Source organism: Dipodomys merriami, unplaced genomic scaffold (genome assembly GCF_024711535.1).
Source record: "Dipodomys merriami isolate MVZ:Mamm:240054 unplaced genomic scaffold, mDipMer1.0.p SCAF_3, whole genome shotgun sequence".
Classification (NCBI taxonomy): domain Eukaryota; kingdom Metazoa; phylum Chordata; class Mammalia; order Rodentia; family Heteromyidae; genus Dipodomys; species Dipodomys merriami.
This window is the reverse complement of record NW_027204492.1, coordinates 81,255,514-81,274,857: the sequence shown is the minus strand read 5'-3', so window position 1 is coordinate 81,274,857 and position 19,344 is coordinate 81,255,514. Positions and strand designations below refer to the sequence as shown.

Here is a 19,344-nt window from a genome sequence, read left to right as displayed (position 1 = left end):
GCTAAAGATAAGATGGTGGCTAGGAGGGAGGAAGTTGCAGCAGGAAGAGTGTAAGCAGGACAACTCCCTAGGCCAGGGCCACCTCACCCAAATGTCTCCTGTTCACTTGTTTCTGCTCTCCTGCCCTCCCCCCAGTCCCCTCTTTGGTTATTTTGAGGCTTTTATCTATAGAACTCATGTAACTGCACAGCATTGCCTGGCAGATGTCCGAGTGTTCTCTGACTTCATTATTTTGCAACTCTCCCACCCTCTGATGAATCGTCAGTGATTGGCCACTTAGAAGTTCAACTTTCTTCCACTGAGCTGAGAGACACAAGGGCAATCTCTTGGGGATTGAAATCTCCAACCCTTGTCCTCAAATGTTCCCAGATCCACTTTGACTTTTAAAGAATCACCCTAAAACACATTCTTAGTGACTTAAGTCTACACAAAGATTAGATTCTCTCCAGTTGTTGCATATAAATCATATCAGATTTTCCACATCAGAGCCCATCTATTTAAAACAAATCTACTGAAGCAGTGGGTCACAGTGATTAAGAACAACACGCCATGGAACCATACAACCTCAGTAAAATACCATCACTGCCCATATGAGACACTGCTGCATAAGAGACACTAGAGAGAAAATGGAACATGAAAATGTCTGCCTACTTTCTTTACTGCAAAGCAGAGATCTTCAGTCACTTTTGCCTTGCCACCCCACATAAGTTACTAAAGGTTACTGAAGATTTAATGTATTAATGCATATAAAGCAACCTTGGAAATGCTAAATATATATTATCTAACACTTTGTGAAGTAAATGACCAGTCTCCCCTTCAACGTATCAGTAACTTTCATCAGTAAACTTAGAATATGACAAAGGATTAACATTTATAATATAAGGAGCTCCTGAGAGTCAATTAGAAAGATGGATTCATTTTTTCACAGATCATTTCATCTCATGTTCTTTCTCAGGTTAAAAAAAAACAGGCCTAGAGAGGGGAAATATTTTTTAAGGTCAGCAAATCAGTGACTAAGTCAGTGGTATACTTGGAACCTAATTTCTCCCAGTCCAGGGTCTTTTGTTTGGTTAATTGATGAAGTTAGGATAAGAATGGAATCATTCAGATTATGTTAAGTAAATTAACTCAGGAACAGAAAGTCAAATACTGTGTTATTACATATATGCATATGCTAAAAAGGTTGATTTCAAGAAGTTGAGAGTAGAATAGTGGGTACCAGAGTATGGAAAGGGGTGAGGGATGGAGAGAATGGTTAACAGGTGTAGGATGAATTTGGATAGGAAGAATAACTTTTTTGTGTGTGTATGGTACTGGAGATGAAGCGAGAGCCTTGACTATGCTTGGCAAGCATTCTACCACTGAACTATATCCAGATCAGGAAGAATAAGTTCAAGTGCATAGTTGGATAGCTGTGGTGATAGTTACAAACAAATCACTGTATATTTCAAAATAGTAGAGACATTTGAGTATATCCAGAAGAATAAAAGGTAAATGTTTGAGATAAGAGATTTATCAATTATCCTGATCTGATTGTTACACATTGTATACATGTACTGAAATATTACATGGCACCCTACAAATATGTACAATTATATGTTAATTAAAAGTTAAAACATTTTCAGATGTGGACTTCGAGATTAACACAAAACTTTTACTCTCAGAGACAGATTTTAGAATAGATACAACTCTTCCAATCCTATATTTCTAAATTGGTAAAAATTCTGTTAATGCTGATAATCTTATAACTCTTTCACATTTGTAACCTAGCCAGTCACATAAACATGTCTTTTATGTTTGTAACTTTGTCCTCATGACTCTGCCAAAGAGGTAAGGATATAATTTTAGTAGCAAGAAATCTGAGATAGACAGCTAGTGGGATTTTTTTAACAAGGTCTAAAAGGGTAAATCTAGGGTTCAGGGTTGAGAGCCCAATTTAAAAGTATCTCAAACTACCTACACAATATTTCTCTAGTATAACCAAATGAAACAAGCTTTATGGCAAGTATTCAACCTCACAATCAAGCTACTTCTCAATCAAGGCCCAATCTATCTGCCAAGTCTTATGTCTCCTTAGACCATCATGTCTTACTACTTTATTATTATTGTTGTTATTATGTTATTTTATTATTTTGTTGGTCATGGGGCTTGACCTTTGGGCCTGGGAGCTGTCCCTCAGCTCTTCAGCCCAAGGAGAGAGAGCTCTAACACTTGAGCCACAGCGCCACTTCCAGTTTCCTGGTGGTTAATTGGAGATAAGAGTCTCATGGACTTTCCTGCCTGGGCTGGCTTTGAACTGCAATCCTCAGATCTCAGGCTCCTGAGTAGCTAGGATTACAGGCATGAGCCATTGGCACCTGGCTGACCCTGATATTATATACATTATTGGTTGATTCACATGGTCCCCAAACATACCTTCATGTACTCTCTTTCAGACTTTTGCTCAGCCTGGAATTCCTTCTCTTCCCTTCCATTTTCAAGGAAATCTGACTCACTCTATAAGGTCTGTTTCCATGGTTATCTTTCCTGTGAAGTCAGCCTTGTAACCCTGAGAGGCTTTTTCTTTGGTTCTTATATTGCCCAGGTGCCTCCACTGTCTGAGAAGTATCCACTCATGTTTCCTGGGTCTGCTTCCCTACTAGACTGTGGGTTCCTTGAAGAATGGGAACTAGATTCCTGGGAACTATATTTTCATTGTTCATCTTAGTCTCTGGCACAGCTGAGACTATGCCAAATGAGTATTTGAGCTGTTTGTATCCATGTGTTTTAGATGTGGATAGGTAATCTCAGCTCAACCAGAGAGCTGCGCAGAGATGGGAGAACTGACTAGGTCTGAAGTAGAAGATGGCACCTAGAAAGATTTCTCAACCATACATAGTGGGTGCAGTGGACAGAATAAACAAAAGAATGAAGTGCCCTCTGAGAAGGTCCAATGAACTGATTGTAAAAAGGGTTCACTCAGCATCAGATTCCCACTGCAGAATTAAGAGCTAAGCCACAAATTCTAAAATGGGTCTATCTCTAGGGCAGAAAAGTATACAGTGTTACTTCTTGACATCCATATGTCCCAATCTCAGTCCTATTTAAAATATTGATGAGAAATAAAATCACAAATAGGGTCTTCTTAGTTGTAATACTTAGGATATGTGAATGTAAATGCATTGAGAGGTGTTAGAGGGCTGAGAGGGGGTTGGCCATAAATGTATGGACTAGGTGTAAGTACATAAGTACATACAAGGACTTCTGTGGCATCAGTTTATGATCTACTTCCTTCTCAGTCACTACCCCAGCCCATCACTCCCCCTACCTACTATTTTCAGCCCCATACCTGGGCCCCCAGTTTGCTGCATAGTAACGCTGGAAGTGGTTTTCTATAAAGCATAGTGACTCAGGGAGAGGCATACTTGGAGGGTTGTGGGTGGTACTGCCATGGATACTACAGGGAAAAAAAGCAGGTGTGGTATTCTCAGGCAGTAGTCTTTAAAGAGATTTGGCTCTATTTTCTCACCCTTCATGATCTTCAGCCCTCTGGGGGAAGTAGGCTAGGGATTTCAATATCCATTTTACTGAGGAATCTACTGATACTCAGGAAAGCTAAAGCAGCTTGTTCAAAGTGTCATAGCAAATCAACCTTATATTTTATACCAATAGAGGAGGTACAAGATATAATATTTAGCACACATTTCACTCAAACTGTACATGCTAGAGAAACTTCCAAAGATGCTAGATAATTGCAGTTTATCCCACTGCCCTAAAAAGCCAGGCAAGAATGAAGAAAAATAATTAGGTACATTAGAGATACCATTTTCTTCCCAACTCTCCCATACCCATTCATAGATACTTCAACCCACCTCTTATGCAAAGAACTGTACAGAGAGCCCAAGGAATGGATTTGGATTTGTGTAACTCCTGTCTACCTTTCCTTCTTTCTTACCTACCTGTTCTGTTTGAGGATTTTTCTTCCATCACTAATTATTCGACAGCTCTCCTGCATTTACAGACCCCCAAAGCAGATCCAGTAGGTGTCATCAAAGAGGAAACTTGGAGATATTTGTTGGTTCCTGGGAAGGCTGAGGAAGCACCCTTGTTAAGGATGTGTGTACTCTGTTGAAATATCAGCTGCTATAGTTGCCAAAGAAGTTCCTGAGCCACCCGGAGCCTTTTCTCTTCAATCCAACCATGTGTTCACCTTGCCCCAAAGGTCAGAACTAATATTAACAAGCCACAGCAGAATGGAGAAATTAAAACCAGCTGTCAAGACAAGCAAGATCTGGATTTCCTTAGAGCTGAGTTTCAGACTGGTCTTCAGTACAAATGGGCACAATTCTTTACTGGAAAGCTATCTGGTAATGTGAAGCAAGAGCAAGAAAAATGCTCATTTCCTTTGTCCTAGTTAGCCCCACTCCTGGGATTCAATCCTGAGTAAGTAACTCCCAAACCATGATGAGGCTCAAGGCACAGAAATTTGTATTTTAATTACAGAGCTATTTTCTTATAGCAACCTTTGAGTCTTCTGTGAGGTAAAGTAGCTCCTCAGGGTCCTTTTTACAGCCATCAAAAATGATTATTTTTATAACTGAAATTTGCTACCATTCTGGGTGAGAAACCTAGGGATGCATAGTTGTACTTTTCCCTGAAAATTTGGCATGCTTATTATTTTTGTTTTTTATATTCTCAAAAATAAGTTGTGGCTAAGTGATGGTGGCTCACCCTTGTGATCCTAGCTACTCAGGAGGCTGAGATTTGAGGATCACAGTTAAATGCCAGCTGGGGAAGGGAAGTCTGTGAGATTCTTGACTCTTATTTCCAAAGAACTAGCAAAAATCTAGAAGTGGAGGTGTGGCGCAAGTGGCAGTGCACCAGCCTTGAGAAAAAAAAGAAAAAGAAAAAAAAAAGCTAAGGGACAGTGCCCAGGCACTAAGCATGCCCCAATATCAGGGCAAACAACAACAAAAACAACCTCCTTCTTAAAAAGCCCAAATTACGAACATGTTGTTATTGCTATCGTCATTCATTCATTCATCTAATAAATATTTATTCCCTCCTGTTATATGCTATGTCCAGTGTTATAAAATAGAATAGAGCTGGGAATGTGGCTTAGTGGTAGAGTGCTTGCCTAGCATGTACAAAGCCTTGCGTTTGATTTCTCAGGACCACATAAACAGAAAAAGGCAGAAGTGGTGCTATGGCTCAAGTGGTAGAGTGCTAGCCTTGAGGACAAAGAAGCTCAGGGACAGTGCCCAGGCCCTGAGTTCAAGCCTTAGGACTGGCAAAGAAAAAAAAAAAGAATAGAAACAGCTCTTACTGCTGGGTGACTTATGGCAACAGAAATTGAAGTTAATGGTAACTGTCCATTGTGTTAGGTGAAGTGAGGCGGCCACAGGGTGTTGGGAAAGGGAGACCCAGAGGAAAAGACCTAAATGAGAGGCATGTGGTCAGTGAAATCTTACTCAGGAAAGTAATCCTTGAGCTGATTAAGGTTTTGAATCTTGGCTCTAGCATTTCTGTCAGAATAAGGTGAATGCACTTAATTCCTTTCCTTTCTTCAACGCCTCCTACTGGATTGTCCTGAGAACGAAATGACGTATACGGAAAAGCCATGGCTGGATCAGGAGGCACGGTTTCTCAGGAGCTTAAAATTTCTAGGCCCCGATTTTACTCATCTGGAAAATGGAGCCAAGAGCAAAATTTTGTTTGGCCACATCGTTCTGGATGCTATGAGATGAAGCCAAAAATGGCTAGGGTTGATTTGGGACCATCTCCTCCTGCCCCAATAAAACTAGAGGCTATCCTCCCAAGTCTTAGCCCACTAGATCGGTTCTTACGGCTCCCTCTTCCAACCGCGAAGTTCCCTCCGCCCCAGCCCTGTGAGAGCACATAGCGTCAGCGACTGCCGCGGCGCAAGCGCCACAGCCAGAGGCGCACTTAGGCAGGCGGTCTTTTGGCACAGGGGGCGGGACTTCGGTCTCCGCGTTCTGATGAGTTCCGCCGCTTAAAAAGAGGCAAAATCCCATTTGTAAGTCACCGGAAACACCAAGGAGAAACTTTTGAACAGAGGAGAAGGGCAGATAGACTCGGGACCTGGGGACGGAGTGAGGAGTGGAGAAAAGAAGCCTGACCAGAAAACTTTCTTTGGCGGTTCTTTCTCCCTCGGTATCTACTCCGCCCCTTTGACTTCCGCCCGCTGCCAATAAGAATGGAGGAATTCGAAGCCCCACCCAGAGTGTGTCAAGTCCTTCCGAGGCACGCGAGAGGACGCATGCGCAAAAGGGAGTGGAAGGCGGAGCCTGGCCGATTTTAGAGCGGTCAGCCACTCGCTTGTGGCTGCTGGGACTTTTTGAAACGTCCTAGATTGCTTAGGATGTTGCGTTTAATAAGCTGGAATATCAATGGTATACGAAGTCCCCAGCAAGGGGCGTTAAGCCAGGAAGCACGCAACAGTGCCATGACCACAAAACGTATTTTGGATGAGCTGGATGCGGATATCGTCTGTTTCCAAGAGACAAAAGTGACCAGTGAGCACTCCATCTAAGATCCTTACCATGTTTTTTTTTCCTTTTCTTGCTAATCTTGCCTCCTTGTTCCATCGCATTTTCTTTCCCATTTCCCTGTACTGAGTCCTTCCCTTAGATTCACCTCCAAATCCCCATCCATTTTAAACGTCTGTTTTCACTCCAGCTACAACCCCCAATTCCCCATCTCCTGTGTTCGACAGAACATTAATTGCCTCCCCCCTTGGTGCCCTCACGTCATTCAAATTCCACCTCGTTCTATCACCCCAACTCAGTCCTTAACGCCAACCTCCCCACTGCCAATTCCTACCCATAAGTCAGACTTCCTCAATTCTCAATCCTGCCCCCAGCTCAGATCCCACAATTCCCATCCCACCTTTGTCCCCACTTCAGACTCTCATTTTCATCCATTCCATATCCCCAATTTCCTTTATCCCCCTCATGTCTCTTCTTGAGATCAGTCTCTAATTCTCAGTTCACTCCCACCCCAAGCTTAGACTTCCTAATTTCCTTTCCCCCTTCCTAAATCCTCTTAGTTTTTCCTATCTTCATTTTCATTTCCACTCTCTAATTCCCTCAACTCCAACTGAGATTCCCCAGTCCTTCTCCTACATCCATCTCCATTTCCCATCCCTCATACCCTCCCATCAAGCTCCCAGGCTTAATTCTTAATTCTCTTTGCTCCTCACTAATTCTCCACTCTGTAAGCTGTCTCTGTGGGTTGTCTTCATTTTCTCACCTTCTTACTTTTTTCATTCTACTGGCATTTGAACTCAGGGCCTTCTGTTTGTTTGGCTTCCATGCTTGGCCACTCTCCCAGCCCTACTTTTTGCAGGTAAATTTCTAGATGGATTCTCATAGACTTTTCTTCCCTGGCTGGCTTCAAACCATGATCCTCTGGGTCTTAGCCCTCTAAATAGCTAGCCACCCAAACCTGTTTCACCAATTTCTTTGTTTTGCCAATCTTGGGGCTTCAACTCTGGGCCTGGGTGTTGTCCCTGAGCTTTTGTGCTCAAGCCTATGCTCTTCCACTTGAGCTGCAGCTCCACTTCTGCCTTTTTAAAAAATAGAGTTTTTAGTGGAGGTGAGAGTCTCAGAAACGTTACTGCCTGGGCTGGCTTTGAACCGTGATCCTTAGATCTCAACCTCCTGAGTAACTAGATTTGCAGGCACGAGCCACTGAAGCCTGACTCACTTTCTGATTTTTCTATCGATTATCTTTCTGACCTATCCATACTTCTAGCTTCTTTCATCATGAATACTTCATTTTCACTGTCAACTCTGGCTCTGATGTGGACTAATAATTAGCCTACAACTGTAATCCCAGGCTCCTTATTTTACTTCTGACTTTATGTTACATTTTTTCCTCAGGGGATGTACTGACAGAGCCATTGGCTATCGTCGAGGGCTATAACTCCTATTTCAGCTTCAGCCGCAGCCGTAGTGGCTATTCTGGTAAATGATTTTCTTGGGACTTTATTGTGAGTGATGGAGGCAAATGATGCAGAAAAGGTTTTATTTTCATAATTCTCATAATTGATGAGAAGGCTCTAGTTGAAAGAGCTAGAGACTTGCAACATTAGGTTATATCATTAGGTTATGTGAAGCCTGATTTTTTTTGTCAGTCAAGGGACTTGAACTCTGGGCCTGGGTGCTGTCCCTGAGCTCTCAGCTCAAGGCTAGTACTCTACCACTTTGAGCCACAATGCCACTTCTGGTTTTCTGGTGGTTAATTGGAGATAAGAGTCTCACAGACTTTCCTGCCCAGGCTGGCTTTGAACTGTGATCCTCAGATCTCAGTTTCCTGCGTAGCTAGGATGACAGGCATGAACTACCAGTGCCCAGCACGAAGCATAATTTTTAATGTATAAAATTATCCTGTTGGACCTAAGAAGAACAGTCTTGTTTTAGTTAGTTGTGTGAGCTCTGGAGCCAGATTGCCTGGGTTTAAATTATGGCTCATTTCTCAGCAGTGTGCCCTCCACAAATTACCTATGTGTCTCAGCTTTCTTACCTAGAAAATAAGGATAATGGATACCGTCTTGGAGAGTATTGCATAGAGTAAGCATATCAATCCATGTCATAATAAAATCATAACTAATACTGTATGAGCACTTACCATGTATTCATGTAAAATACTTAGAGCACAGCTGTTAGTGTTCTGTGGCTTTTTTAGCCAAAGGAATTGAGGCTTGCAAGTGTGAGTTAAGTTGCCTCACCTTTGAGACAGAGTCATCTACAGCCCTTGAGAGAGTTGTCAGTATATTAAAAAATACATAGTACCTTCTATTTGCAGTACTGTGGATTGAAATCAGGGCCTCATCATTGCTAGCAAGTGCTTTCTCACTTGAGCCACACTTTTAGCTCTTGTTATTTTTGAAATAGGGTCTTGCTTTTGGGCTAGGCTGGCCTGGAATGTGAGCCTCCTATATACATTTCCCAATGTAGCTAGATGACAGCTGCATGCCACCATGCGCAGCTTTTTTTCTGTAGAAATGGGCAGGGTGGTTATGAACTTCTGGGGGTCTTCTTTGGCCTAGATGGGCCTGAAACCGTGATCCTCCTGACCTCAGTGCCCAGCATAGCTGGGATGACCAGTAGGTATGTGCAAGTGCACTTAGCTAGTGGTTTAGATGGAATCCTGCAAACTTTTTGCCCAGGTTGGCTATGAACTGGGATATTCGAAATTTCTGCCTCCTGAGAAGCTAGGATTATAGGCATGAGCCATCACTGCTAGCCACAAGCCAGATTTTTTTTGTTGGTCGTGGGGCTTGAACTCTGGGCCTGGGCACTGTCCCTGTGCTCTTCAGCTCAAGGTGATTGCTCTACCACTTGTGCCGCAGCACCACTTCAAGTTTTTCTACTGGTTTATTGGAGATGAGAGTCTCACAGACTTTCCTGCCTGGGCTGGCTTTGAACCGTGATCCTCAGATCTCAGCCTCCTGAGTAACTAGGATTACAGGCGTGAGTCACTGGTGCGTGGATCATGAGACAGATTTTTTTTGGGGGGTCCAGTTGTGGGGCCTGAACTCTGGGCCTGGCGCTGTCCCTCAGCTTTTCAGCTCAAGGCTAGCACTCTACCACTTGAGCCACAGCGCCACTTCTGGCTTTTTTCTTTTTGCTTATGTGGTGCTGAGGAATCAAACCCAGGGCCTCTGGCATGCAAGGCAAGCGCTCTACCACTGAACCACCTTCCCAGCCCAATGAGACAGATTTTTATGAGGATGACTTAGGTGACTTTTTTGTTGACGATTTAGAGTGTGACAAGCTGTACAAAAGGCTGTTGGCTACCAATCCTGTTCAGAGTACTTTCTCTGTCTCTAGGTGTAGCTACCTTCTGTAAGAATAGTGCTGCTCCTGTGGCTGCCGAAGAAGGCCTCAGTGGTTTGTTTGCCACCCAGAATGGGAATGTAGGTTGCTACGGAAACATGGATGAGTTCACCCCAGAAGAGCTCCGGGCTTTGGATAGTGAGGGCAGGGCCCTCCTTACAAAGCACAAGATCTGGTAATATCCCCTATCCCCCAGCCAGGGAGCATTGCTGGTTCTGCTATATGAAGATTCAAAGTTCCCTTTCTATACATGTATTTAGCTATAGAAATGTTTCTCAAGCTGCCTTTCCTGAATGCTAGTCCTGGCCGTGCTGTTCACTATGTTCCTGTCTGTGCCTGAGTTCCCATCTTTACTGAAGGACACTGAACTGGTAGTTTAGTTCTTTTATTAACACAAGCTCCTCAAAAGCAACTTAGCTAATATGGAATTCATTTTTCCAAGTTTCACTGTCCATAGGTCTCTGTGTCTGTCTGTCTTTCTGTCTCTCTCTCTCTCGGTGTATCATCTTTATGAATGACAGTAGCAGCAGTTTCTTAAGTCCTGTGCATGCGTGCTTAGTTATGATGTCCCCACCAATCCCTTCTCTTAGTATCCTCTGGACAACCATTAACTGGGAGCCACATAGTGTGAGTACAGGAGAGATGGCTTGAAACTAACTCCTTTGAGGTTTCTTTTCTCCCCAGCACACTGGAAGGGAAGGAGAAGACTTTGACACTAATCAATGTATACTGCCCCCATGCCGACCCTGGGAAGCCTGAGCGACTGACCTTTAAGCTAAGGTTCTATCGACTGCTGCAGATTCGAGCAGAAGCCCTTCTGGCAGCTGGCAGGTACTGCAAATATGGGTAGCTGGGCTTCTTGAGATTTTCCTGGGTACCTCACCTTATGCTCCATTGGAATGGATTTTCTTTTAGTTCTGTCACTGCATCATTGCAGACTACCTGAACAGGGCTTGCTCTCTAAGAGTTTTGAGGACAAGATAAAATGGCACAAATATGGATTTTGTACTCTTCTACTCTGGCTTTTCCGCTTACTGCAGGCCCCAAGGTTATCAATGCCTATGCCTCTGTTTTCTCTTTTGTTGAATGTGCAAATCCCTGTCACAGAAAAGAGGTGTGTGTGTGTGTGTGTGTGTGTGAAAAAGAGAGGAGAGAGAGAGAGAGAGAGAGAGAGAGAGAGAGAGAGAGAGAGAGAGAGAGAGAGAGAGATAATATGCTGCTCCTGGGGCTTGACAGAGCTTGGGTATTGCCCCTGGGCTTTTTTGCTCAAAGCTAGCACTCTACCACTTGAGCCAAGCTCCACTTTTGAATTTTTGGTGTTTAATTGGAAGTTAGTGTAGTACAGACTTTCCTGATCTGGCTGGCTTTGAACTGTGATTCTCAGGAAGCTGAGATCTGATGAAATGGGATGAGGATAAAAGTAACTAGTCTTGTTGCAGGGTAGGACAGGAAAGTAAGGATAAGTGAAAGTAATCAAGAAACCCTTCCCAAAAGAAGTGATATCTGAGTTCAGCTTTGAAGGATGAGATAAATAGCAATATGTAGAGATAAATGGAGCAGTCATGTCAGACAGGGAACAATGACATCTTTGGAGCTTAGAATTTGGTTGGTCACTAGTGAAAGAACTTCAGGTTGTAGTAAAATGTGAGCATGGGAGAGGTAGGCTACTATGAGTAGTTGGAAGCTTAAGCCTCCCTATGAGAGATGGTTTATGGGATTCCTTTAGCCTGGGAAAGTATATGGGCCAGTACTACTGACTACTTCTTTTTTTGAATGTCTGGTTAACAACCCCACATTTTTTTTCAGCCATGTGATCATTCTGGGGGACCTGAATACAGCTCATCGCCCCATTGACCACTGTGATGCAGCCAATCTGGTAAGAATCCCTCTATGTCTCAGGCCCCACTCCTGACTTTGGGTCTTTTCATCTACCTAGCCAATGCTGTTTTTTGTAAATTGTGAAAGTACTATACAGAGGGGTTACAGTTACATGAGTAAGGTAACGAATACATTTCCTATCGAGCCCAATGCTGGGGTTTTGACCTCCAAGGCCAGCCAGCTTCCTTTATGGAAAAGCAGAACTTAGTTTGAAATACTATTGTTTCTTTCCTTAAATGACATATAATATTGGAGCTGTGGCTCAAAAGTATGGTGCCAGCCTAGCAAGCATGAGGCCCCGAGTTCAAACTACCCTGTACCACTGAAAAGGAAAAAATGAAAAGAAATAATTGTGTTTGAGTGCCTGTGGCTTACACCTATAATCCTTTAGTAAAGAAGCTCAGGGACAGTGCCCAGACACTGAGTTCAAGTATAAGTACTGGCACACACACGTGTATGCACGCGCGCACACCCCCACACACATTTATATACTAAATATGTGATCTTTTGATGCTTATATATGTTATGCAGTGATGAAATTGTGATCATTAGCATGTCATTTCATTGTTTCTCTGTGTGAGAAGCATTCAAAATCCTTTTGGCTACCTGTTCTGAAACATACGATAAACTATTGCTAACTATAGTCACCCTACTATGCTATAGAACACCAAAACTTTAGCCTTCCATCAAACTGGACTTTATACTCATCACCCAGTCTGTCTATATGCCTTTCCCTCTATCCTTCCAAGCCTTTGGCAACCACTGTTCTAGTCTACTTCTGTAAGGTCACTTTTTGTATATGAGTGAAATACATTTGTCTTTCTTACTTATTTTTCTCATTTAATATGCTATATTCTAGTTCTGCCCTGTTGCAAATGATAAAGATTTCATTCTTCTTTGCAGCTAAATAGTATTCCAGTTGTATATGTGCCATATTTTCTTTATTTGTCCATCAGTGGAGATCTAGATTGTTCCCATATCTTGGCCATATAATGCTGCAGTGGCTAGTCACCATTGGCATACACATATAATCCTAGCTGCTCAGTATGCTGAGACCTAGAGGATCAGTTTGAAGCCAGCCCAGGTAGAAAAGTCTGTGAGACTCCATCTCCAATTAATCAGTAAAATACTCATGACTCAAGTGTTGGAGCTCCAGCTATGAGCAAGAAACCTAAATGCAAGGCCTTGAGTTCAAGCCTTGATTAACTGCACAAAATAATAGTAATATTAATAAAGCTACAATGAACATGGTAATACAGATTTTTGACATACTGTTAATTTTCTTTGGATACATACCTAGAAGTAAGATTAATCATGTGATAGTTCTGTTTTAAATTTTTTGAGGAAACCATACTGTTTTCCAAAATGATTGTATAAGTTTATGTTCCCACCAACAGTATATGAAAGTTCCTTTTTCTCTGTATCCTCATTTGTTAATTCTTGTCTTTGATAATAGTCATTTTAACTAGAGTGAGATATCTCATTGTAATTTTCCCTTATAACTTATGAGGTTGGATATTTTAAATATATAAATTGTCCATGCATATCCCCCCCCCATTTTGGTGCTGTTACTGGGGCTTGAACTCAAGGCTTGGTTGGGCACTGTCATTTTTCTTTTTTTTGCTCAAGGATGATGATCTGTTACTTGAGCCATAACTCCATTTCTAGCATTTTGGTGGTAAAAAGCTGCCAGGGCTAGCTTTGAACTGTGGTCTTCAGGGCTTAGCTTCCTAAGTAGTGAGGATTATAGGTGTGAACCACCAGCACCCAGCTCATTTGCCCATTTTTTGAATCAGATTTTTTTTGCTGTTGTTTGAATTCCTTATATATTCTGTGTATTAATCCATTCTTAGATGACTAGTTTGTAGCTATTTTCTCTCATTCTATAGCTTGTTCAATCTTGATTATTTTCTTTGCTTTGTGTAAGCTTCTTCATTTGCTACAATCCCATTGCAATACTGTTCTAAACGTACTGAAACCTGATGCTTCATTCAGTAGATAATACCGATCCTGCTCTTGACCTGGCCCTGAGCCTTTTGCTAGGGATTCAGTTATAAGTCAGATATACAGTTATAAGTCAGATATAGCTCACTTTGTTTGGCGGGGGTGGGGGATGGAGGAGGTGGGGGACAATAGACACATGGACAGCCAATTGTCAAATGGTGTTTTTAGACCTCAGGCAGAGATGGCAACCCTGGAGAAGTCCAGAGATGAGATTGCTAGGCAAATAGGGTCCTCAGGGCAGCAGATGAAAATAGCTGAATCTTAAAAAGATGAGTATTACAGAGTATAAGGGGTAGAGGCAGCAAAACATTTCAGCATGGACAAAGATTTTAAGTTGAGAAATTACCTGGTATATGTGAGGAACTTCAAAGTGCTATCTTTTTTTTAATGCCAGTCCTAGGGCTTGAACTCAGGGCTTGGGTGCTGACTCTTAGCCTTTTTTGCTTAAGGATAATGCTCTACCACTTGAGCCACAGCTCCACTCCCTGCTTTTTATTGATTAATTAGAGATAACAGTCTCATGGACTTTCCTACTCAGGCTGGCTTTGAACCACAGTCCTTAGATCTCAGCCTCCTGAGTAGCTAGGATTATTGGCATAAGCCACCTGGTCCTATGGGAAAAGATACAAGTGGCAGGAGGTAAGGCTGGAAAGTCCTTATGGAGACCAGATTTTAGGATCTCAAATCCCACACTCTTGGTTATTATCCTAATACACTATTTCCTACTCATGAACCCTTAGTACTACCCTTTATCTCTGTGATATAGAGAAAACAACAGCCAGTATTTAAGACACTTTCTTGTCTCCATATCCATTCTCAGTATTCCTCTACATACTGTCTACTCTGGACTGTTGTCTCTTCTGCCTATTGCAAAAGCTGTTGTCATTCTAGCTTTTCTCACTGTGTCCCCAAATTGATGGTCATCACTTCCCTCCTATCCTTTTTTTCCATATATGAACCTCTCATTTGTAATTCCCTTCAGTCCAGTGGTTCCTAACTTGCTATTAAAAAGAAATAATCCAAACCTTAGCACTACTCCACAATAATGGAATCAGAATCTCTTGGGTGGGGGTCTAGGGTAGTGGTATGTTTTAAAGATTCTAGGATGTATTTATTTTACACACAGGATTGTGACCCACTAACCTAAAATATAGAAGCCACTTCTTATCTTGGCCTAGTTTGGGAGGTTTTTGTGTTGGACGAACAGACTGTCCATTTTTACTTTGTTCTCAAACCACAACAGTAACAACCAGAAGACTTCTGTAACCTCAAAATATGCCATTAGTTCTTTAATGGTGGACAACAGCCGGCTATCCCCTAATCCACTTCAGTTCTATACTCTATCTACAGATAGTATAAGACCCCACACATTGATGGCTAATTCCCCCAACTATTCTCTTCAGACCTAGTCATCAGTCTGACTCTCAAACATCTGACCAAACTGTTGTAAATTGAGGTCCCTACCAACCTCTCTTCAGGTTCAATTAATTTGCTAGAACAAAGCAAAACAAAGCAAACACTCTGCTAGAGCTCAGGCAACCACTATACTTACATGTTACTGGTTAGCTGTAAAGGATATTTTAAAGGATACACAAATAAGCAGTCAGATGAAGAGGCACATGGAGCAGGACTAGAAGGGCCCCAGTGCAAATCTGCCGTTCCTGTGGCGTTGGGATGTGCTACCTTCCCGGTCTTTGGATGAATCCTTGTTCACCTTCCTTCAGGGCTCCACACGTTCAGCTGTCCAGAAGCTCTCTGAACCCTGTCCTCTTGGGTTTTATACAGACTTCATTGCATAGGCACAATTGCTGAAATATTGTGTGGTGAAACCCAGCAAAGCCTGTCTGTTCAGATTTTTCAGCATTCCTTCCTCACTGGTTCAGGCAAGACCCCTGTGGAATGAGGGTCTTATGACCTAGTATTAGACAAGGGTAGGTCAAAGATTTCTTAATAGCTAGCTAAAGGCAAAGAAAGATGTGTTTCTGTGACCTGCCTTAGGGAAGGAAAAATATCTGGTTTTTCATCACTTGCCTTGAGGGAGTTAGGAGGCAGGATCTGTGGATGAAAAACAACAAAAAAAAAATGCATACCGTACTATGAAAGGGATGATCCGTGCTGGTACAGTCCAACTCAGCCCCTAGACTTTGCTTAGAAAACAGGTCATGGGAAGATTCTTTGATTAGTTTGCAGGAAAGTCACGTAAACACTTCTGGCTGTCAACTGAGAAAATGAACAGAATTGAGATGAGGAAAATGGTTGTGGTGTTGTGGGGAATGGGGTAAATCTTACAAAATACAAGGCTTTAGTCTCTCCTGTCACAGTCTTTACTAGTAACTCATTCAGGTGTGTGTGTGTGTGTGTGTGTGTGTGTGTGTGTGTGTGTGTGTGTGTGTGTGTGTGTGTGTGTGTGTGTGTGTGTGTGTGTGTGTGTGTGTGTGTGTGTGTGTGTGTGTGTGTGTGTGTGTGTGTGTGTGTGTGTGTGTGTGTGTGTGTGTGTGTGTGTGTGTGTGTGCTAGTCCTGGGGCTTGGACTCAGAGCCTGGGCTCTGTCCTTGACATTCTTTTTACTCAAAGCTAGTGCTCTACCATTTGAGCCACAGCTCCACTTCCAGCTTTTTTGGTAGTTTATTGGAAATAAGAATCTCACAGACTTAACTACCTGGGCTGGCTTTGAACCATGATCCTCAGATCTTAGCCTCCTTAGTAGCTACAATTACATATGTGAGCTCACTGGCACTGGGCTCAGTTGTTTTTTTTTTAAGCTTCCTGTAATTGCATTACATACCATTATGGTTTCTCTACTTAATTCAGAGTATCCTAGATGTGTCCAGTGCACATCATTCATTCTTTCTTCCAGAAAAAAAAGAACTAACAATAGCAGTAGTCTTTTCAAAATAGCATATGCTTCCAATCATACCAGCTGTCCTAGTCTTCCTGTCTCTCTCTAAATGGACCATCATCTTCTTAGTTGCTCCTACTAGAGGACTGGGAATTTTTCCCTTATTGTCCTTCTTTAGCCCCATTTCCACATTAAGTTGGTCTGCTAACTATCAATTTTCTGATTCTTTTGATGCCACCCTATTCCAGGTGACTGTCATCTCTTATTTGCATGGACTACAACAGTCATATCTTATTTCTTTTGTTTTGTTGTTTTGCTGGTCCTGGGCCTTGAACTCGGGGCCTGGGCTCTGTCCCTAAGCCTCTCTGTGCTCAGGGCTAGCGCTGTACCACTTGAGCCACAGTGCTCCTTCTGGCTTTCTCTGCTTATGTGGTACTGAGGAATCAAACCCAGGGATTCATGCACTAAGCCACATTCCTAGCTCTCTTTTGTTTTTTTTTTGAGTAATTGCATCTACCCTCCACAAGTCCATCACAGTGTCTGTTACCACAGTTAGGAGTCCATTTTCCATAGGTTACTCCTGCTTAGCGTTCACATTTTATTTCCAGATCATTCCTTTAAAGGAAGCACCCTTTGTCCCCAAGACTAGATCTGAAACAAAACAGTCTTCTGTGTAAGTGTTGTTTCACTGAATGAATGTGTAGGTGAGTGGGTGGGCTGAATACTTGGATGTATGTAAGTGAATCAGTTTCAGGGCCAAAAGAAGTATTCAGATGGATCCCTACAGCCTTATCTAAACTCAGGAAGGAGAGATGATCATATGTTGACACATACAAGATAAGCCAAATGGCGGCAGAGAATTTAAAGGAAAGGTCAGCTTTCTTCCTAACTCTTAATCCCTGCCTTACTGCTTCCTCAGGATAACTACTTTTCCATCTGCCCTTCTTTTGAAAAAATGTAGAAATTGATTTGATTAAGCAAAGTACAGAATTTCAGAGTCAGCATTTATGGGCTAGTGCCAGGTAAGTGCATTGTGGTATAGAATGAGGTGGGGAATAAGCAAGAACTTTTTGATAAGTAAGGTTAGAATTTGAATGACCTGAGCAGTAGTACACTCTTGGACAACTAGATTTTTTTTATTTGTAAAATGAAAGTCTCTTAAGTTTCTTCTTGTTTCACACATCTCTAGTTCTGCCTTTCTCTTTATCCTCTTTCCCATTCCCCAGGAGTGCTTTGAAGAAGATCCAGGGCGCAAGTGGATGGATGGCTTGCTCAGTAACCCAGAGGGCCAGGCTGGGTCCCAAGTAGGGCCTCCCTTCATTGATAGCTTCCGCTATTTCCAACCAAAGCAGGAAAGGGCCTTCACCTGCTGGTCAGTGGTCAGTGGTGCCCGCCATCTCAACTATGGCACCCGGATTGACTATGTGCTGGGAGACAGGACTCTGGTCATGGATACCTTCCAGACTTCCTTCCTGCTTCCTAAAGTGATGGGTTCTGACCACTGCCCTGTTGGTGCTGCCTTGAATGTGTCCTCCGTGCCTGCAAAACAGTGTCCACCTCTATGCACTCGCTTCCTCCCAGAGTTTGCAGGCACCCAGCTCAAGATTCTCCACTTTCTAGTTCCTCTTGAGCAAGAACCTGTGCTAGAGCAATCAGTAATGCAGCCTAGCAATCAAATCCAGGTGCAGAAACGACCAAAAAAAGCCCCTGTGTGCTCGACCAAGCCTTGGCCAGATCAGGCTAGCTCCAGAAGAAAGCAGAAAGACCTAATGAGCTACTTCCAGCCTTCCTCAAGCCATCCCCAAACTTCTGATTTGAATCTACCTCACCTGCCTGTCATGATGCCTCATGTGACTCCAGAGACTTCTGAAGAAGAGGTGATGGCCAAAGTGGTAGAAGAGCAGGCTAAGGCTAAAGATGAGAAGGAGGTACGAACCTTGTTCTGGAAGACTGTGCTGGGGGGACCCTCTCCTGTGCCCCTCTGTGGAGGCCACAAGGAGCCATGTGTGATGCGTACTGTAAAGAAGTCAGGACCCAACCTGGGCCGCCATTTCTACATGTGTGCCAGACCCCAGGGTCCTCCCAGTGACCCCTCATCCCGCTGCAACTTCTTCCTCTGGAGAAAACCCAGCTGAAACAACCAAGGGTAAGGGATATCTGGTGTGGTCACCATAGTATAGGATCTGATGCCGGCTCCCTTTCCTTCCTCCTAAGCTACCATGATTGTCTTCCCCCTTCAGGTTAACTTCATTCCTTCTCTTTTTCCTTCTTCTCTTTCTGTTCTTCCTTTTCCTTTCCTAATTTTCTTCTTCCCCCAAAACATCCTTCCCTGTTTCCTTTCCTTCCTATTCCAAGGCCTTTTTCCTTCTCTTCTTACCAACTCTTTCTTGTTGGTGAGCTTCTTATATCTCAATGCTGTGACCTAGTCTTCCACCCCCCTCCCCACCTTAAGAGGAGTACATGGAAAGTGTGCAGGCAGTTGTGAATTTTTTTAAACCCTTCTTTCATTGCTGGGAAATGTATTTGTTCATGAATAAAGTCTGTCTTTGTTTCAATGTACCACATTGAGTGGGTATTTTGGATGGTCTTTATAAAGTTGGGTCAGAGAAGTTGTATCAAAATGGGGTTTGACAGTAGGAAAGAGGAGCAGTGCTCATTACCATAAAGGCTTCTATTGAGTTGTAGGAGTTCTCTTCAGTGCTGAGGTGGGATCAGCAAAGAATATAGCACTTGTCTGAAGGGGTCAGCATAGTGCAATTGTTAGTTCTCTGTTGAACAAAAG

General features: G+C 42.8%; 2 protein-coding genes across 2 annotated transcripts in view; one reads left to right on the top strand and one right to left on the bottom strand.

The window, feature by feature from the left end:
• Positions 1-4,272, bottom strand: part of Pfkfb1 (6-phosphofructo-2-kinase/fructose-2,6-biphosphatase 1) — a 56,906-nt gene extending 52,634 nt beyond the window's left edge. Inside the window, exon 1 of the mRNA XM_070040381.1 lies at positions 3,939-4,272. Within this exon, the coding sequence (XP_069896482.1) occupies positions 3,939-3,966 (28 nt within the window). The 5' untranslated portion in view covers positions 3,967-4,272. The remainder of the gene's footprint in view (positions 1-3,938) is intronic.
• Positions 4,273-6,287: 2,015 nt separating this feature from the next.
• On the top strand, positions 6,288-19,168 carry Apex2 (apurinic/apyrimidinic endodeoxyribonuclease 2). Its single transcript, XM_070039156.1, has 6 exons — positions 6,288-6,515; positions 7,884-7,967; positions 9,837-10,017; positions 10,527-10,673; positions 11,649-11,718; positions 17,789-19,168. The coding sequence occupies exons 1-6, from the start codon at positions 6,362-6,364 to the stop codon at positions 18,695-18,697; spliced, it is 1,545 nt and encodes a 514-aa protein (XP_069895257.1). The 5' UTR covers positions 6,288-6,361; the 3' UTR covers positions 18,698-19,168.
• Positions 19,169-19,344: the final 176 nt, after the last annotated feature.